The sequence below is a fragment of the Fundulus heteroclitus genome, chromosome 11, assembly GCF_011125445.2.
Source record: "Fundulus heteroclitus isolate FHET01 chromosome 11, MU-UCD_Fhet_4.1, whole genome shotgun sequence".
Classification (NCBI taxonomy): Eukaryota; Metazoa; Chordata; class Actinopteri; order Cyprinodontiformes; family Fundulidae; genus Fundulus; species Fundulus heteroclitus.
Window position 1 is genome coordinate 31,379,125 of NC_046371.1, and position 18,098 is coordinate 31,397,222.

At 39.3% G+C, this 18,098-nt stretch overlaps 1 protein-coding gene and 1 long non-coding RNA gene across 2 annotated transcripts in view; one reads left to right on the forward strand and one right to left on the reverse strand.

Moving 5' to 3' along the window:
- stip1 (stress-induced phosphoprotein 1) overlaps window positions 1–12,134 on the reverse strand; it is a 14,535-nt gene extending 2,401 nt beyond the window's left edge. Inside the window, exons 1-12 of the mRNA XM_012871236.3 lie at window positions 11,997–12,134; window positions 7,365–7,574; window positions 7,134–7,275; window positions 5,682–5,823; window positions 5,269–5,434; window positions 5,061–5,187; window positions 4,771–4,873; window positions 1,688–1,808; window positions 1,488–1,584; window positions 1,285–1,409; window positions 1,141–1,177; window positions 950–1,053 (exon numbers count right to left, since the gene is read on the reverse strand). Coding sequence (XP_012726690.1) covers window positions 950–1,053; window positions 1,141–1,177; window positions 1,285–1,409; window positions 1,488–1,584; window positions 1,688–1,808; window positions 4,771–4,873; window positions 5,061–5,187; window positions 5,269–5,434; window positions 5,682–5,823; window positions 7,134–7,275; window positions 7,365–7,574; window positions 11,997–12,005 — 1,383 coding nt within the window. The 5' untranslated portion in view covers window positions 12,006–12,134. The remainder of the gene's footprint in view (window positions 1–949; window positions 1,054–1,140; window positions 1,178–1,284; window positions 1,410–1,487; window positions 1,585–1,687; window positions 1,809–4,770; window positions 4,874–5,060; window positions 5,188–5,268; window positions 5,435–5,681; window positions 5,824–7,133; window positions 7,276–7,364; window positions 7,575–11,996) is intronic.
- The window catches only part of LOC118564593, a 20,005-nt gene extending 7,121 nt beyond the window's left edge, over window positions 1–12,884 (forward strand). Inside the window, exons 2-3 of the long non-coding RNA XR_004931960.1 lie at window positions 2,022–2,024; window positions 12,811–12,884. This is a non-coding gene — a long non-coding RNA (uncharacterized LOC118564593). The remainder of the gene's footprint in view (window positions 1–2,021; window positions 2,025–12,810) is intronic.
- The last annotated feature ends 5,214 nt before the right edge of the window (window positions 12,885–18,098 follow it).

Here is an 18,098-nt window from a genome sequence, read left to right on the forward strand (position 1 = left end):
GTTTGGCTTTGTATTGGCCCCCAAAAACTAACTGTGGATGTCTAAAAAGTGTCATGACCGGCTGTCAAACAAAACCCTATCTTTGGACTGAAGCATCAGATTCAACTGAGGTCCTAATGACTGAATACACAAATTTGAATAGACTAAAACTACAGTACCATTCTAATTCTCAAGTTGGATAACAAAATAAACCATATGTGATTGTAAAGTCCAAAATGCAGATTGATGTTTGTTTTAGCGAAAGGGGACGAACCCAGCTAAAGTGCTCGTTGGAGTACAGCGCAAAACAGAGCTTTCTAAATAACAAGCAGATAACGGCTTTGCTTTATACAGACGAAGAGGTAACAGCCACGATGAAGCATCTGTCTTGTGCCAATACCAACAAAAGAGCCATCCTTGCTATTTTAGTAAAACAAACAACAGGAGCGACATCATCTGGGAAACAGTGTGGCATTTATGAAGAAGCTCTGATCCCCCACTGGTTGCTGCTACCTTCTGCTCAATCAGAAGGTAGCAATTGATGGTTCTCCTGTTTCATCTGGCTAAGCACGAGTCGAAGAGCAATGCAGTCAAAACTCAATGAGGCTGAACCTAGAGTTTCACAATGAGACATCCTGAGAAGAGCTGACACCCTTTTTAACCTGTGAAATATCCTGTACTGCCAAATGAACTCCAAACTATTTCAGCATAGAATAACACTCTAACCCTTCAGAAAGATTATTTCTATCCTTCATGATCTAACATTGTGCTTGTACACACCTGATCAACTATTCAAGCACTGGGCTAGGGTTTTATCCCTCTCAAGAAGCAGTATGGGCAACACTTGTTCTCACACAGATTTTATATGATTCACCTTTTATATTTACACTATAAATTATGTCATGTGCATTTCCCCACAAATTGTACCTTAGCTCAGTCATTTTTAACTTTTCTGGTGCATATAAAATACCTTTGAGGACGAATCCAGTTCTAACGCCTTCTGGTATGCATCCATAGCTTTGGAAAAGTCTTTCATGGCCTCCAATGCGGCTCCTTTACGTGTGTAGCCTTTAACTGTGAACAAATGCGCTTTATTAGTTAGAAAAACTCCAACACATAGGTTTGGTTTTATTTATTTTTTTCCCCCCCCATAATACTTACTGAAAGTGGGCTCGAGTTTGATGCACTCTTCACAATCCTGACAGTGAGAGAGAGAGGAAAAAAGAGGGGGGGAACTTTCAAATGCAAGCTCAGCATGGAGGCCAAATCCTGTAGAGATGTGCCGTTTAGAGTGGAGTGGCGTACCTTCAGGGCGAGCGGGAACTCCAGCAGCTTTGTGTAGCAGGCAGCTCTGTTACTGTACAGTTTGGCATCATTGGGGTTTCTCTTAATGGCCTCAGTGTAATGTTTCATGGCTACGGGGTAGTCTCCTGATACAAGGAAAATAAATAGCATCTTTATGCAATACTTTAAGTCAATCATGAATAAATGCGTACCACTTTACAAACCTTTCTGGAAGGCGTCGTTGCCCTTGTTCTTCTCTTCCAGCGCCAGCTCAGGGTTGATGTAGGCTAGTTTTTCTTGCTCCTTTAAAATCTTCTCGGCCTGCAGGAAATCCAAGTCAGTATCGAGATGCGAGGGAAATGCTGAGGCAGCGCATACCGACTACTGTCCACTTTTCTTTTCATAGAAGAAGAATCAACTGCACCTGCTGACATTTCTTCAACACATCAGGAGTCCGGTGCTCTGTCAAGCTCTTGTTGAAGTACTGGATCGCTTCTTTGTATTTTTCCTGCTTGAAGTACGAGTTACCAATTCGAGCCAAAGCCCTGCAAACAGAAGGAAGGAGGCGGCGCCCTGGTAATGAATAAGGCGCCTCATAGAACTATATTCACAAATCCATGTGTCCACTAGGGCTGAACAATTAATCGCATTTCGCAGAGGTCTGCAACTTTTGACTATGTAACAATTAGGGAATTAGACACGTCCATTAGGTGTTAAAAATATGTTTGAAGTGGGTTTGCCTCCACATGGAAGGGAAGACAGTTGCAACAGTGAGATAATCTAATTTTATTACTTGTTTTAGAGTTTATATAATCATACATAGCATTAAGTACAGGTCAATCAGTTTAATATATAGACTTGCTTGTTGGTTGCACTTTATGTTCAACAAGGGTTGATGTCCAATTAAATTAAAAGCTGTTCTCTTGAATAATATTATGATCAATAGAAACATTAAAAGTTCTTGTTTTAAATAGTCCTTGTTTACAAACATCTTTATTTAGAGGCCATTTTTGTTGCTTGTGGTTAATGCAGAGAAAAGTCAAAATTGCAATTTTGGTTGAAATATATCGTAGGCAGAACACAATCATTACTGCACCGAGTTTAGATGCTGCGGGTCTTTTAGCACCTAATCCACACGGCGAGGAAACAAATTGATTTGTTGTTTGTATATATTTTAAAACACATGATAAATTAAACTGGGGGAAAAAAAACGCATTAAATCGCAATATTAAGAAAAAAAAAAAAAAAGCAATTAGATTTTCCAAAATCGTCCACTCTGGTTTAGCGAAGTCAAATACAGTACCCTGCTAATCAATTTAACTTTCTCACACTTTGTCACGTTGCAAAAACAAATTTCCTTGTACTGAATTAGAGTTTCTTGTGCATAAGGTTTAAAAATGATTGCCAGTAAAAATCAGGAAAAGTGTAGTTCACATTTGTTTTAAGGCCTCTTGACTCAAAACTTTAAGCCACCTTCTTTTTAGAACTAAAGATTTCCCCCGGTAGAACTGTTTGCACATTTTCTTTCGCCCCATTCTTTTGGCTAAAGCCATGTCAAATTAACAGTTGAGTCATAGATAACGTACAGATTTCACGATTTCATTTGCTTTGGATCGCTTTCACAATGAACGCTTTAAAGCCGGCATCTCTGCCTTAAAGTCATGTAGTTGGAGCCGCTGCTTGGTGGGGGCGCTCTCACAGGAAGCTGCAGAGTGAGCGAGCCATCAACCAGGTTGCTCTGTACGCTTGAGATGAGCAGCAGTTTACAAAGAGACACTTGAGATGGACAGACTACAAAGTGTGACTTTCTCACTTTGGCTGACTAGACAGATCGCTTGCTTCCCACTGTAAAGTAAGCCAGAGGGTAAAGAGAGGGTGCTGCTTTGATCTGCACCAGAGTTCAGACGATTTTTCACATTTGAGCAAACACGAGGGGACAAGCCAAGTCCCATTTAAAGGCGACTAAACAGAACTCGTGTGAAAGTGACTTGAAGGTCAGTGTCCTGCTTGAAGATGAACCTTTTCCACCAGCAGCTTATCTTCCAGGATTTCCTTGGAAATGGTGTAAACACCAGCAAACCATCTATTAACTGACCACTTGCCTGCATTACGATCCCGCCACCTCTGTGTCACTGTGGGTGTGGCGTCTGGTTTTCTGACACACCCCGGCCAAACGTTCCTGCTAAGTTTAAGTTACACCCAGGTGGACTCTGATCATTTGACTTCTGAAGGTATTTGGTGGAACTGGGTAACCTGCATACCGACGCAGGCAACTCTACAGATTTTTCTTTGTAAAAGGTTTTTAAACATATGTGTCATTTTCATACCAATTCTCAATTATGAATTTCTCATTTTTGTTAACCCATGACATAAAATCCTGGTACTCAGCGGTTTATAGCTTAAGTGTAACAAAATGTGAGAACATTAGGAATATATACTTGTGCAAGGCGATGGAAATGAGTCCTGTTTAGGGACGAGTACTTTTCACATTTTAACCGATACTTAACACTACTTTAACCTGTTTATTTGGTAATACATGTTTGTTTATTAATAAAACCTCCACATTTTTCAAGTTAACATATTTATTATCAATACAAAAACCTGTTTGGATCTAGAAATTAACCTTATTAAATAATGTATGAATTTTAATACATCGCCTGAATCCACAGCACATTACACATTTTTACTAACACAACAGCTATCAGAGGCTCAGAGTGAATGAGGTGAATACGCGATTGAAGCCGTTTGTGAACAAAAGTGAGGAAATTGTTTAAGTGACACAGCTATTATATTTATCCCGCTTTGTAAATCAGGATGGGTTACGTTTGCAATGAGGGAAAGAGTGCTCTCCTCTGCAGGCTTTGCTCTGACTGCAGGTGATTTTCACGACGAGGCAGCAGCTGACCGTGAGACAGTGCTTGGAGACGTTAGGAAGGAGCTCACAGCAGCTAACCTCGCTACTCTCCCCAGAACGATTCACCCATAACAAGAAAGGCGCTAGATTTTTCACTAGTTGCTTTTAGAAAAAAGGTGGCTTGGTGGGTCTGACAAGTCGCCAAATATAGAGAGGAATTTGCTAAACTGGCAGCAGTGATCCGGTGCTTCCTCAGATTAGAAGTATTCCCATCACTGGCCTCTCACTTTGCCTCACAAATATTGCGGCGAGCAGAATCTGCAGCACATGCTTGCTTTATTTTTTGGACCAGCAGCAACTGTTCTCGCCACACTCCTGTATCTGCAATGGTGTGTTTATGCCTGGCATGGAAAATCATCCACTCAGTGTCACAATGATGCGTTTAGGTACCGAAACATGGTACCATTTAATTTTACGTGAATCGATACCCAGTAGTATTAAAGGGATTCGGTCGATGTCTATAAAAGCACCAAATTCGGTCCCCATCCCCACCCCTGATCAGAGATTATTTTGTCAGATTTTGACATTTTCACTTATCCATCTTTAAAGGACCGAAACGCTCTTTACCCAGGAGAAATAAAAGAAGAACTTACTTTGCTATTTGTCTGTAATCTTCTCTGTTTTCTCGGCCGACATCGATGGCCTTCTCACACAGCTCTCTACACTTTTCAAAGTCTCCCTTCTCAAAATAGACAGCTGGAAAGAAAAAATTCCAGACAGAAACATGCAGATCAGCAGAGGTAGAAAGCTGCATGCATTCTACATTACTGTGATCATATAAGCCATCAGCAACGGTATGTTTGCTGTTTTGCAGCCAGAAATATACAGTTTGTTGTCTATCATTGTCTATGAATTAAGCACTACATTGGCTGAAGGTACATACCTGCTTGATTAGAAATATACGTCATGTTGGCTGGGTCATGCTTAAGGGCTTGATCATAATGTTTCAGCGCCGTTTCAAAGTCTTTATTCTTGTACGCAGCATTCCCTAGTTCTTTTTCTTTCAAAGCCTGGAAAAGTAAACAACTACTGTCATAACAGAGAATCATCAGAAGGTAAGATGCAAGCTGATTTGCCTTTAGCTTGTTTACCATTTTTTTGTTTTCAGGGAGATCTTCCTCTTTGGGAGGAGGAGGTGCTGGGGTCTCTTTGGGTTTGGGAGGAGAAGGAGCAGGTTCCTCTTCATCCTCCATCTCTGACAGGTTCAGTCCCAGGAGCACAGAAAGGGTTGTCATTACTCTTGGATCCTGCAGCTTCCTACAGGAAGATTGAAAAACAATATGTTCAATGTTAATATTTTTGGTAATAATTTATATTCCTGATTCCATGATTTCAAGTAGCACTGAGCTGCCTCTCAGACAACAGTATTTTACTACACTTAAATGCAATAAGTCCAGTTTTTCTCATTTAACCACCTTTTATGACCTAACCAGGCTGATATGTTTAGCTACTGACTCTTTGTTTCAAGTTAGAAAGATGTTGATAGACTACTGAGTATACGTACGCGCCAAGCTCCGACGGTTTGTTCCTGAGCTGCTCCAGTAGTTCTCTGTAGCTGGGATCCGTCAGAAGCTCGCGGGTCCGAGGATCATTCTCAAGCTTCTGATACAGGTTGGGCATGGCAAACGGGTTCATCATTGATTTCTCTGGTGAAGCAGAAGATCATTTTATGGGAGATAAACAAGTGATCCTCCACAAATGGCATAAAATTAACTTTATTAGGTTTATGTGCCGCGTTACCATTTGTTCTGACCATTTTCAGAATGGCAGAAACTTGATTATTTTAAACATGCTATGCAAATGTACTAAAGAGACATCTGATAAGGAGCAAATGTTTCCATGGGTCAAATACAAGAAAGGAAAAAAGTTGTTTTTACAGTCTATAAATGCATCAACCTTTAAGGCACTTGTGTAAAATAAAAAAAAATAAAAAAAATGAAAATCAGATAAAAAAAATTAGAAATATCAAATCAACTGATACCGAGATACTAAAATCCCCAAATTATTCAAAAGAAACCCTTTTGCGTCAAAATCGATAAACTGAACCTTTGTTGAAATTGTTGCACTTGCTCTAACCGCAGTGATGTAATTACAGAGGCTCGTCAAAACAATTATCTGATGCTGGACGTTTTAAACTGAACATGTCGAGTAAAGCCTGCGATTGACTGGCGACCTGTCCAGGGTGTACCCCGCCTCTCGCCATTGTGTTAGAAAATGGATGGATGTCGAGTACAGCCAGAAAAAAGAAAAAACAAAAGCAACATATGCAGCAAACACGAAAGCGTCGTTCGGGGGAACTTTCCCTATAAGTCAGATGGACATAAAAACACCAAGACGCTAAACGTTGCTACACACAAAAAGCTAATGCTACAACACTGGTGTGTGAGAGCAACTTAAATAGGTTATTAAAGCTCCTGTAACTGCAACAGTGAAGTAGTGAACCCCCTGGATGACATATGCTAACGCTGTCTGTTTAAATATTAGCTTCATGCACACAAACAGCCCACCAATGGGATTCTACTGGTCTGAACTCCCTCGCTGACATGAACTTCTGCTCCGTTCTACAGCAGTACGAACAAACATAGACAAACATCAGCTGATGGCTCTGTCGGCTAATAGTGAAAGCCCAAAACAATCCAGTGAAGTGAATAATTCAATTAATAATTGAATTATTCAATTCACATAAAATTATTCAACTATAAGAATTGAACCTGAATCCAAGGCACATTTTTCAATTAGGAGAATTAACACATACTGTTTTCGACTGTTCTGCCAAACAAGGAAGTATCGCTTAAATTACATTTCTTTAAAGGAAGGCTGAAATGTGCCCCTACTTATTGGGTTAAGTTGGTAATTTTAGTATCATGACAACCCCTACTGCATAGCAAAGATAAACTCAAAGTTTTAATGAGTGCCTCTTATGTATAATTGAAGTGAAAATTCACATTTTCTGTACCTGCAAGCCGGCCTTCAATATTCTGTAAACCCTCCTTTAGCTGCTGATTACTCGGCTCTTTGCGAAGACCCTCTTGGTACGTCGTTTTAGCGTCCTCTAACCGGCCAAGAAACTCCAGAGCTGCAGCTTTGCGGGAATATCCCTGAACAGAAAGATGGAAGGCTCCAGATTACTTTCTCGATTCTTCTTCTTCCGATGGCTTAAATTATGACAAGATAAAAGAACTCTTACCTTGCCCCAGTCAGGCTTGATCTTGATGGTCTGAACAGCGTCCTGGAGAGCATTCTCATAGTTGCCCTTTTTGGCATAGGCAGCTGAGCGATTACTGAACAGCACATGGTTTGATGGATCCAGAGCCAAGGCCTCGGTGTAGCAACGGATAGCTTCATCAATATTTCCTGCACTCAGCGCCTTGTTGCCCTGGTCTTTCAATGCTGAAACCTATAATGCACACATTTAAAATGTTAACAGTAGCATTGACAAACAACGCCCAGTGGGAACCCGGTGCAGCTGCCACTATCAGATCAGAAAGTGACAACTGCTCAGCTCTTTGTGCTGGATGCAGGAGGAGGCAAACAGAATGCATTCAGTCTGTATAATGCAGTCTGGCCCACTGTTTATGTACTTTAGGTCTACAGAAATTTGACAAACTGCCCAAAAACTATGTTTAGAAGTCAAATATAAACCACTGGTGTATATTGCACAGACCTTTTGCTGTTTTACACAAAGTCGTCTTAACATAAATAAAGAGTGAAGAACATGAAACAGTGATGAATTATTGATAGACAGTGCTTAGACCAGGGCTGTCCAGCTCCAGTCCTTACGCACTCTGTCGTCCTACATATTTTAGCCGTTTCCATGCTCCAACACAGCCAATTGAAATGGTTTAAATGACCTCCTCCGCATACCATCAGCCTGCTAATGACCCGGCCATTTGATTCAGGCGTCATAAACCCGGAAAATTAAAAAAATAAAAACGTGCAAGACACCATCCTTAGAGGACCAGTTTTGAGCACCATTTTCTTAAACTGTCACCAAATGTAAACCAGCATCTAAATTTTCAAAACAATCTTAATGTCACTGTCAGGGATGGCTTTGACCATCTGCCCCCCCCCCCCCCATCCCCCTCCCAATACAGATCAGTAAAATGCAAAGAAAAATGCCTTCTTCATATTCAGTGGGTTACTGCCACTAAGCTTTGACACTATGCACTTAAAACAATGTGGGAAGGCCCAGAAGATGTTGCCATGGATTCGTAAGGTTTGAGGTAAACGTAGGAACAGCTGTGGATGTAACTCCGCAACCCTACTGCCTCATTGTGTGACATCACTGCACAATCAAGACAATCAGCCAAGGGATCAGGAAGAGCACAGTGGACCTCCACAGGTCTGGTTCAACAAGGTGCAGGCGCCATGTTCATCTGTTCAAACATTTATAGGCAAGTATAAACAATAAGAGAACGTCCAACCTTCACGCTGGAAGGAGGTGGGTTCTCTGTCCTAACAGTGTTGGCATTTTTGGTCTGAAATGGATAAATCAACACCAGAGCAAAAGCAAATGACGCTGTGAAGACGTTGGCTAAAGCTAGTGAGAGATCGCCACTATCCACAAAGAAACCCGTTCTGTGGCTGAAAGTCATGATTACAAAACACAAAAAGCCAGGGCAGAGTTTGCAGATGCACTCAGGGACTAATACCTTAATGTTTGGAGACATGTCTTGGTTGTCTAATGAAACTAAAATTGAAGTGTTTGCCCATATTGTCCAATGTTACCTTGGGAGGAAAACAGGAGATGCGTGTAAACCAGAGAATACCATTTTAACTTTATAAGGGGTGGTGCATCATGTCGTGCAGATGTTCTGTTGTAGGAGGAACTTCTATAGATCACAAGGAAAAAGTCATAATGTCTAAATATTGAAAAAGCGAGTCAGGACACCAGTCAGGAGCAGGAAGGAAATTAACAGCTGTCACTGGCCGGATGTGGGTAAATTTATGAAGTGGCGGGCAAGACAGAAGAATCCACCAGCCAAAGAGGCGTGTTTGCTATTCAAACAGCAGAGTTTGGTTCTGTGGATGTCTTTGCAGTTTTTTGTTAATCTGTGCAACAACAAAGTTTGACTAAAATATTACATCGTTGTGTAAATCAACTCCTGATTTTTCTTTAATTTTTAACTTGAAATTTTTATTTTATTTGCCTATTAATAACTGCACAGTATTCTTCCTTCGCCTCTGCAGCTCAACTTTAAATGTAGCGTTTTCATATTAATCTTGTGTGTAAGTCTGGTGTCTAGGACTACCTTTTTTTGACACTGTCACAGGCAAATTTCCCCGCTGTGGGGCAGTAAAGGTATTTCTATTCTATACAACACAGGTAACAATGGTTTGAAAAAAGGCAGTATTTATTATGCCTGAATTAAAATTAGCTGTTAACCTTTTTGATAAACGTGTAATTATTTTTGTCTGTTTGTGGACTAAAAAAGTAAAACTAAGTGTTTAACTTAGCCCTGAAGTGCACTAGAAGGGTTCTGTTTTATATAAATAGAACTATGCTTTGTAATCTAAAAAAAAGAAAATCCAGAATGTACTACTCAAGTGAAACTTTATGCATTTGTTTTGTTTGTGACCATTTTCACTACAGAGGCAGCTGCACTTTATTGATGTCAAGTCAACCAGAAAGGGATGAACTTTTAACAATTTGATCCTAGAACTTTTAGCTGCAGAGTTATCCTTATATACATATACAAAAAAAAATGCATTATTTGCTAATTTGCATTTTATCCCTTTATTTCTATTACTCAAAACAAGCTCAAGTAATTATGTGAAAAATCTGCATTGTCAATTTTTTTTATCCGATCACTTAATTAATCGTCAGAATAATCGATCACTAAAATAATAATTTATGACAGTCCTACTCCACGATTTGCAATTACGGCTCACATATGTGCATTTACATGTGATGTTGATGGAAAGTGCAGAATTTCGTTTTCTGTATAAATTCTGTGGGGTTGAGATAACGTAGCAGTGCAGTTATATGAAAAACATTGTATTTAAACAGGTGGACAGGCGAAGTGGTGTGTTATTTACTATTATGAAATTTGAAGACACTAAGTTAAATGTCCAAAAACTCAACAGAATACACCAAATTCTCCTTAAGTGCCCATTCTTGTAAGGAAATAAATATCTGCTTTTCTTTGAATGTTATCTTTTAATGACACATCTGCATGCTTTTTATTTTGAAGACTCTATAAAATCATGCTAGTGCAGTATTAAATTATTAATAAGCAAGAAAAATGCCATCATGGGTCATTGTGAATGTGCCACCTTCTTCGAAATAAGAAGGGTCTGGGCGATAATTCAATAACAATATAATATTGATCGATAGACATGAGGTTAAATAGAACAAGGGGTCGATAAAAATTTCAACAGAAGACTGGTTTTCCATCCTTTTGTATTCTAGATGATTGTGTAGTTTAATACTAAAGTTATTACATCCTCCCAACCAAGCACAAATGCAAACACAGGAATGCTCCATCACCAAGCTTCAGAGCTCAGAGAGCACATGTGAATTTTTCCTTTTTTTAAGACTTAACTTACAGCTTTGGTAAAAAGTTGGTTGAATGAAGAGTTGTTTGAATTCAGTGTTCTTTATTTTAAAAAATGGGGCATTAAGCAACAGCATAAAATGGCCAGGGCTGCACTTTAAATATATATGTTTTGATAATTATCAATAAATATGGTTTCTATTTTATCAATATTGTCCAGCCCTATGTAGGAGGATATCCAAATAGTTTGAAATAAGTCACAACTGATCTTAAAAAGGAGATCAGTTGTGTAAATCCAGTTTATTGTCAGTGAGGAAAATATGGTGTTTAAAAAAAATTGTATGGAAATCTTTGGCTTCAACTTTATCTACCAGAAAACAAGTTATTGTATGTGTGGCTCAATCCGTGTGGTTACTATATCTGGAAAGGTCATCACTGACCAGCCCAGTACTTAAGCAAATAGGGCAGACTTCACAACCTGAACTATCGCCTACATTATTTCTGGTTAAAAACTGGAAGATTCGAGAGGTCACGACAGTTTCCGTCGAAGTGCGGCTGTGGTCATGGCAGCGGCGCGGTGTGCATCTAGAATGATCCTCCGGTCTGAGTGTGAGCTCGTGCTGAACCAGCTCCAAAAATAATGCAGCACGTGCCACACAAGCAAAGTTAAAAACGGTCGGCGCTGTTATTCCCCAACAAACAAAAACAAATTTAGCGGGGCCAATAAAATCTACATCCTTCAATTAACCGTAGTGTTCAAGGTCTGAACTGCATTAGCTGTCGCACATAGATTACCTAACTATTCACTGAGACGTTTTTAACCAAGGATTTACAGGTTTTAGGGTCACTGCTTTGCTATGACAAAGGGCGAGTAGTTAACTGCACTAAATTCAGAAAGTTTTATTTGAGCAGCTTAACATATCACGTACTAAAATAACGCGCTAGCTAAACATTTAGCCAGGACTGTCCTATCACTACGGGGTTAGCTGCAAACACAAGGCAGAACAGTTCACCCTAAAACTGCAATATTCTTTGTGTAAATAGATGTCCAAACTGCACGGTTGACAGTTTAAAATATATTTCGTATTTCCAAACGGCTTTGGAAAAAAAAAACACTCGTGGAAATGGCTGCAGTGAATCACGCTAAGCTAACAAGCTAAGAAACGCTGAACTATCTCAACGTCAAAGCTAACTAACGACGCCAATCTACAACATTTTATCGGTAAGACATAGGAAATTAAGCTAAAATACAATACCTTAAACAGTTTGGATTGACAACTAAAGCCAACAATCGACAAGAAAATAAGTTAAGGGACACTTACTTTATCCATGGTGCACGCATGCAAGTCTTTCCAGAAACTACTCCGGACAAGCGCCTCCCCTCCGAACAATGTGTGCAAGTTGCCAGTTATGGACGTTGAAAATCAGCAATGTAGGTATGGGGCAGAGTCACGCCGCCAATATATACTCCGCTATCTGAAACTTCCAGAAGAAAGGGGGGACCATGGCATACGCAAGATGTTTGTCAGATTCTCAAAGTTGGAGGGGTACTGGGAGCTAAATGAATGTCAATAATGTCAATCTAAACCTCTGTTTATGCAGGTAGTCTCAGTGAGACACGAGTTTTCATATAAAAGAGAGACCTGTTAGCACATATGTAGAAATTCAAACAGAACAACAATAAAATAAAACTTACTAAAATACCGTTTCACAATCTTCAAAGTAATAATTAATTCAGAACACAATAAAAAGAACAAAAGTAAAAAAAAATTCATGATTTTTGCATGATTTTTCTAATAAAAAAATCCCCCAGAGAAATCTGATCAGTTTCAGTTCCTGTTGAAGATGATTGATTCCAGGTTCAAGATGCATCAATGACATCCCGGGCTTGTAGACTGTAACTGGCGTGTTTAAGTGACTTGCAAGAGGACAAATACAGAGGCAATATACCAAGAAAGGATTTATACATCAAAATCAGAATTAACTTTAATCACTGGGTACAAAAAATTAATTGATTTCGAAGCCCAAAGAACATACTGCAATGTATACCAATAAAAATAAAATACATTTTATGGAAAAACGAGGGCAGTATATGCGGGAGATGTTGTTTTGTTACGTTACATACATAATTGTAAGCACACACACACACACACAGCTGGACCTCAACAAGAGCTGAATCATGACAAACCCATAACCACAGCATTAAAAATCAAAAACGTAATAAATATCAGCAAAATCACCATTAAAGCTGAAATGTGTTTAATTGCTCAACTGACTGTGCAACATTTAAGAAGTCCAATAAAAACAATAATATACCTTTCAGATAGCTGGTAAAACATAAGTCATTTCATATATATATATATATATATATATATATATATATATATATATATATATATATATATATATATGGTGATGTGAAAAAGTGCTCGCCCCCTTCCTGCTTCTTCTTTTTTTCTGCTTGTTTGTCACACTTGTGTTTCAGAACATTACCACATTTAAATATTACTCAAAGAACACACAAAAAAACATTGGTTTTAAATGAAGGTTTTTATTAAGATAAAAAAATTCCTAACCTACATGGCTCTGTATGAAAAAGTGATTGTGACCTAATAACTGATTTGACCACCCTTAGCAGCAACCACTCCAATGAATTATATATTTACAATAACTTGCAATGAGTCTTTTCCAGCACTATGGAGGAATTTTGGCCCACTCATCTTTGTAGAACTGTAGTGATTTAGCCACATAGGAGGGGTTTCAAGCATGAACAGCCTTTTTAAGGTCATGCCACAGCAACTCAAAAGGATTCAGGTCAATGCTGTTTTGTCTCATTGTCCTGCCGCAGAAACCAAGTTCGTTTCAGCTTGAGGTCACAAACAGATGACTAGACCTTTAGCCTTCAGGATTTTTTGGCAGGCCGCAGAATTCATGGTTCCATTTATCACCACAAGTCCTCCATGGTCTGCAGCAGCAAAACAGCCTCAGACCCTCACACCACCACCATCATATTTTACTGTTGGTATGATGTTCGTTTTCTGAAATGTGGTGTCACAGATGTGGGAAGTAACCTTTTAACATTTATTCAGTTATATTTACCAGAATAACCTTTAGAACAAAACTTACTTCAAAGAGTAGCCTTAGTGTGCTGTACTTTTTACTTGAGTAATATTATTAAAACGTATCGCTGCTCTTACTTGAGTAATATTTGTGGCTACATTGCCCATTGAACAAAGAACAAGCTTCCATTAACCAAAAATGTACAAGAGGGACACACCCCCACAGTTTATGATACAGTGAGACTTCCTGTTTGTACACAAGCTTTGTTGTTTCAATGTTGTTTTCTATCTGCTGAGCTCTTTGAGGCATTTGAAAGTCAAGTGAACGTGCAGTAAACTTTAGATGTTGTCATTGGAAGTATGTTGCACTGTTCTAGCATACAGTATATATATATTAACTGCTGGTTTCATGTGTTTTGTGTTTGTTCTTTTTTCTGTCTGAATTTGTTCCTGTGTAATTATTATTTGTAGATTTGTTATTTTAGCCTTTAAAATATCAAATTTCGCAAAGGAAAGATGGAGGAGTGGCAACATTGTTTATTGATTCATCCATCCATCCATTTGTTTTCTAACACGTCTATCCCTTGTGGGGTCACGAGGGTTGCTGGTGCCTATCTCCAGCATTCAATGGGCAAGAGGCAGGGTACACCCTGGACAGGTTGCCAGTCTATCGCAGGGCAACACAGAGACAAACAACCATTCTCGCGCGCACTTACACCTAAGGAGAATTTAGAGAGGCCAATCAACCTCTCTTTGGGAGTACCCAGAGAGAACCAACCTGGAGAGAACCCACACATGCACAGGGAGAACATGCAAACTCCATGCAGAAAGACCCTGGGCAAGGATAGGACTTGAACCCAGGACCTTGTTGCTGCATGGCAACAGTGCTACCCACTGCGACACTGTTCAGCCCTGTTTAATGATTCACTAAAATGTAAGAGGGTGTTTTTGAATATTTGGCTCTCCAGGTAAAGAGCCCGGTACGAACTATGTTTCTGAATGTTTACAGGCCTCCTAAGTCCACATCAAAATTTTTTAATGATCTTAGTGACCTCCTATCTGTGATATGCGTTGATTATGACTGTTTAATTATTGTGGGAGACTTCGTCTCACGTTGACAATCCTGAAGACAGAAGTGAAAAAGAACTGTTTGACACACTTAGAAACATTGGTTTAACTCAACATGTTAAACAGCCAATGCACAAACAGGGACATATTTTAGACTTGATCATCACTGAAGGTCTAAAACATTTCCAAGGTCAATGTAACTGATTTTGCCCTATCTGATCACTTTTCTGTTACCTTTGAAAGCATCATTTCCAGTGACTCATTTAGCCAAAGGGACATCATAAGAAAACGCATCTTTAAGGACAATGCCATGGAAACTTTTATTCATGCTTACTCTGCTATTTCAACCTTGGGCTGCAACTCAGTAGATGAACTAGTAGATAACTTTCATTCTAAAGTCTCAGATATCATTGACTGCATTGCTCCAGTTAAAGTCAAGGTTGTTTCTGGGAAGAAAAAATCTACTTGGAGAAATGCTTCAGCAGTTAGAAGTGAAAAAAGGGAGTGTCGAAAAGCTGAACGCAGGTTGAGAAAGACTAAACTCCAAGTTCACTATGAAGTCTATAAAGAGAGACTTTACAGATATAACTTACAACAGAAAAATTCAAGAGAATCTTTCTTCTCTGACATCATCAACAAAAACATTAATAATACTTCTGCCTTATTTGCCACAGTCGACAGGTTAACAAATCCTCCTGTGTCTGTGCTTCTGAACTCCATTCCACCAGGGCCTGTAATGAATTTGCCAACTTCTTTACTGAGAAAATCCTAAAGATTAGAGGATCAGTTTGTACATCCTTATGAACTCCAGAACCAAAGCTGTCTCCAACTAGAACTTAGCTTGACAAAATGTCCCAATTCAGCCAAATAAACTACAAAAGCTTAGAGCAGATCATTCAGCAGCTAAGTTCCTCTTCATGCTTCCTTGATGTTCTACCCACAGCTTTCTTTAAGAAAGTTTTGCCTGTCATAGCGTCTGATTTGACTCAGATAATAAACACGTCCCTTCTGTCAGGTGTTTTCCTCCAGTTCCTTAAAACAGCAATTATCAAACCACTGCTGAAAAAGAACAATTTGGACAAACTACCTCTGCAAAACTATAGGCCCATCTCAAACCTCCCCTTTATCAGTAAGATTATTGAAAAAGTTTCAACAATTAAACACCTTCTTGTCAATGACCTGCCGCTTTGACGTTTTTCAGTCAGGTTTCTGTGCTCACCACAGTACAAAGACCGCCCTTATCAAGGTGTTTAATGACATCAATACAAATACAGATTGTGGAAGAACCACCGTGCTGGTACTATTGGACCTCAGAGCAGCATTTGATACTGTTGATCACTCCATTCTGTTAGAACGCCTTGAGAACTGGGTCAGCCTCTCTGGTACAGCTCTCAACTGGTTTAAATCCTATTTAAAGGACAGGGACTTTTTTGTCAGTAGGTTACTTTACATCAGAGACGACAAAAATCACCTGTGGGTTCCCCAAGGGTCCATCCTGGGTCCCCTCCTCTTTAATATCTACATGCTCCCTCTAGCTCAGTTCATAAAAAACAACATCAGCTACCATAACTATGCAGACGACACACAGCTCTACATCACCATGTCACCAGGTGACTATGGACCAGTTCAAGCACTGAGTAAATGCTTAGAAGAAATCTATGCATTGATGTGGCAAAATTTTCTTAAATTGAATAAAAACAAAACTGAAGTAATAATTTTTGGACTAATACAGGAGAGATCAAAAGTTAGCACACAGCTTCAGTAATTTCAGCTAGAAACCACTGATCAGGCCGGAAATCAGGGAGTAGTGATGGACTCAGACTTGAACTTCCAAAAGCATCTAAAGACAATGACAAGGTCGGCTTTCTATCACCTGGAGAACATTTCCAGGATTAAAGGACTGATGTCTCAGCAGGATCTGGAAAAACAAACCATGCATTTATCTTTAGTCGAACTGATTACTGCAACGGTGTTTTCACAGGTCTGCCTAAAAAGTGGATCAGACAGCTGCAGCTGATCCAGAGCGCTGCTGCCCGCGTCCTCACTGAGACTAAGAAAGTAGAGAACATGAACCCAGTTCTAAAGTCCTTACACTGGCTCCCTGTATCTCAGAGAATAGACTTTAAAATACTTCTGTTAGTCTCTAAATCCCTGAATGGCTTAGCACCTAAATACCTCACAGACTTGTGCATCAACCTTCCAGACCACTCAGGTCTCCTGGCTCCAGCCTACTCTGCAGAGCCAGAACCAGAACCAGACATGGAGAAGCAGCATTTAGCTCCTATGCTCCACTTATCTGGAACAAACTTCCAGAAAACTGTAAAAGTGCTGAAAGCCTGAGTTCTTTTAAATCAAGGTTAAAAACCCATTTGTTTAGGATTGCCTTTGACTGTTCTAGTTAAACTGTTTTACAGAAACATCAGTAGTTCAACTTTTGCTTTTTAGTTTCTATTTTCCAATGCTTTATTTTGTTTCTACATTTTATTCCAACTTGCTTTTATTCTGTTTTATTTTTCTATATTTCAATTATGTAAAGCACTTTGCATTGTCTTTGTACTGAAATGTGCTATACAAATACGTTTGCCTTGCCTTGCCTTATGTGTTTAGCTGACTGATAATTGATACACACTGAAAGTGATATACACTTATTAAGTCAGTTGTTATGATTAGTTACTCAGTAATTGAGTAGCCTTCTTACGAAATACTTTATTAGTCTTACTTGAGTAATTTCTTGGTTGGGTACTTTTATGTGGAAATGGTGCTACCCTTGAGTACAATTCTTGTTTACTCAACCCACCTCTGCTTTTACGTGAGATATAAAGAGACACACACCTTCCGAAAAGTTCAACTTGTCACACCAGTCCACAGAATATTTTCCCAAAACTCTTGGGGATCATCAAGATGTGTTCTGGGAAAATTTGGACAAATTGGGCCATACTAACTGTGGTACTCCCAAAGCTTTAGAAATGGCGTTGTAACCCTTTCCACGCTGAATTATTTTTCATTTGTTTCTGAATTTCTTTGGATCTCGGCATGAGGTCTAGATTTTGAGGATGTTTTGGTGTAAGTCACTTTGTCAAGCAAATTCCATTGAAGTGATTTCTTGCTCGAGAACAGGTGTGGCAGTAATCAGGTGTGTGGGGGTGTGTGGCTAGAGAAGGTTTCCCATTTTATGTTTTACTGGGGGGCAGTCATCTTTCCACACAGGGCCATGTAGGACTGGATTTTTACCCCCCTTAACAATAAAAACCTTCATCTAAAAACAACATTTTGTGTTTAGCCTTGGAAAGTGATTTC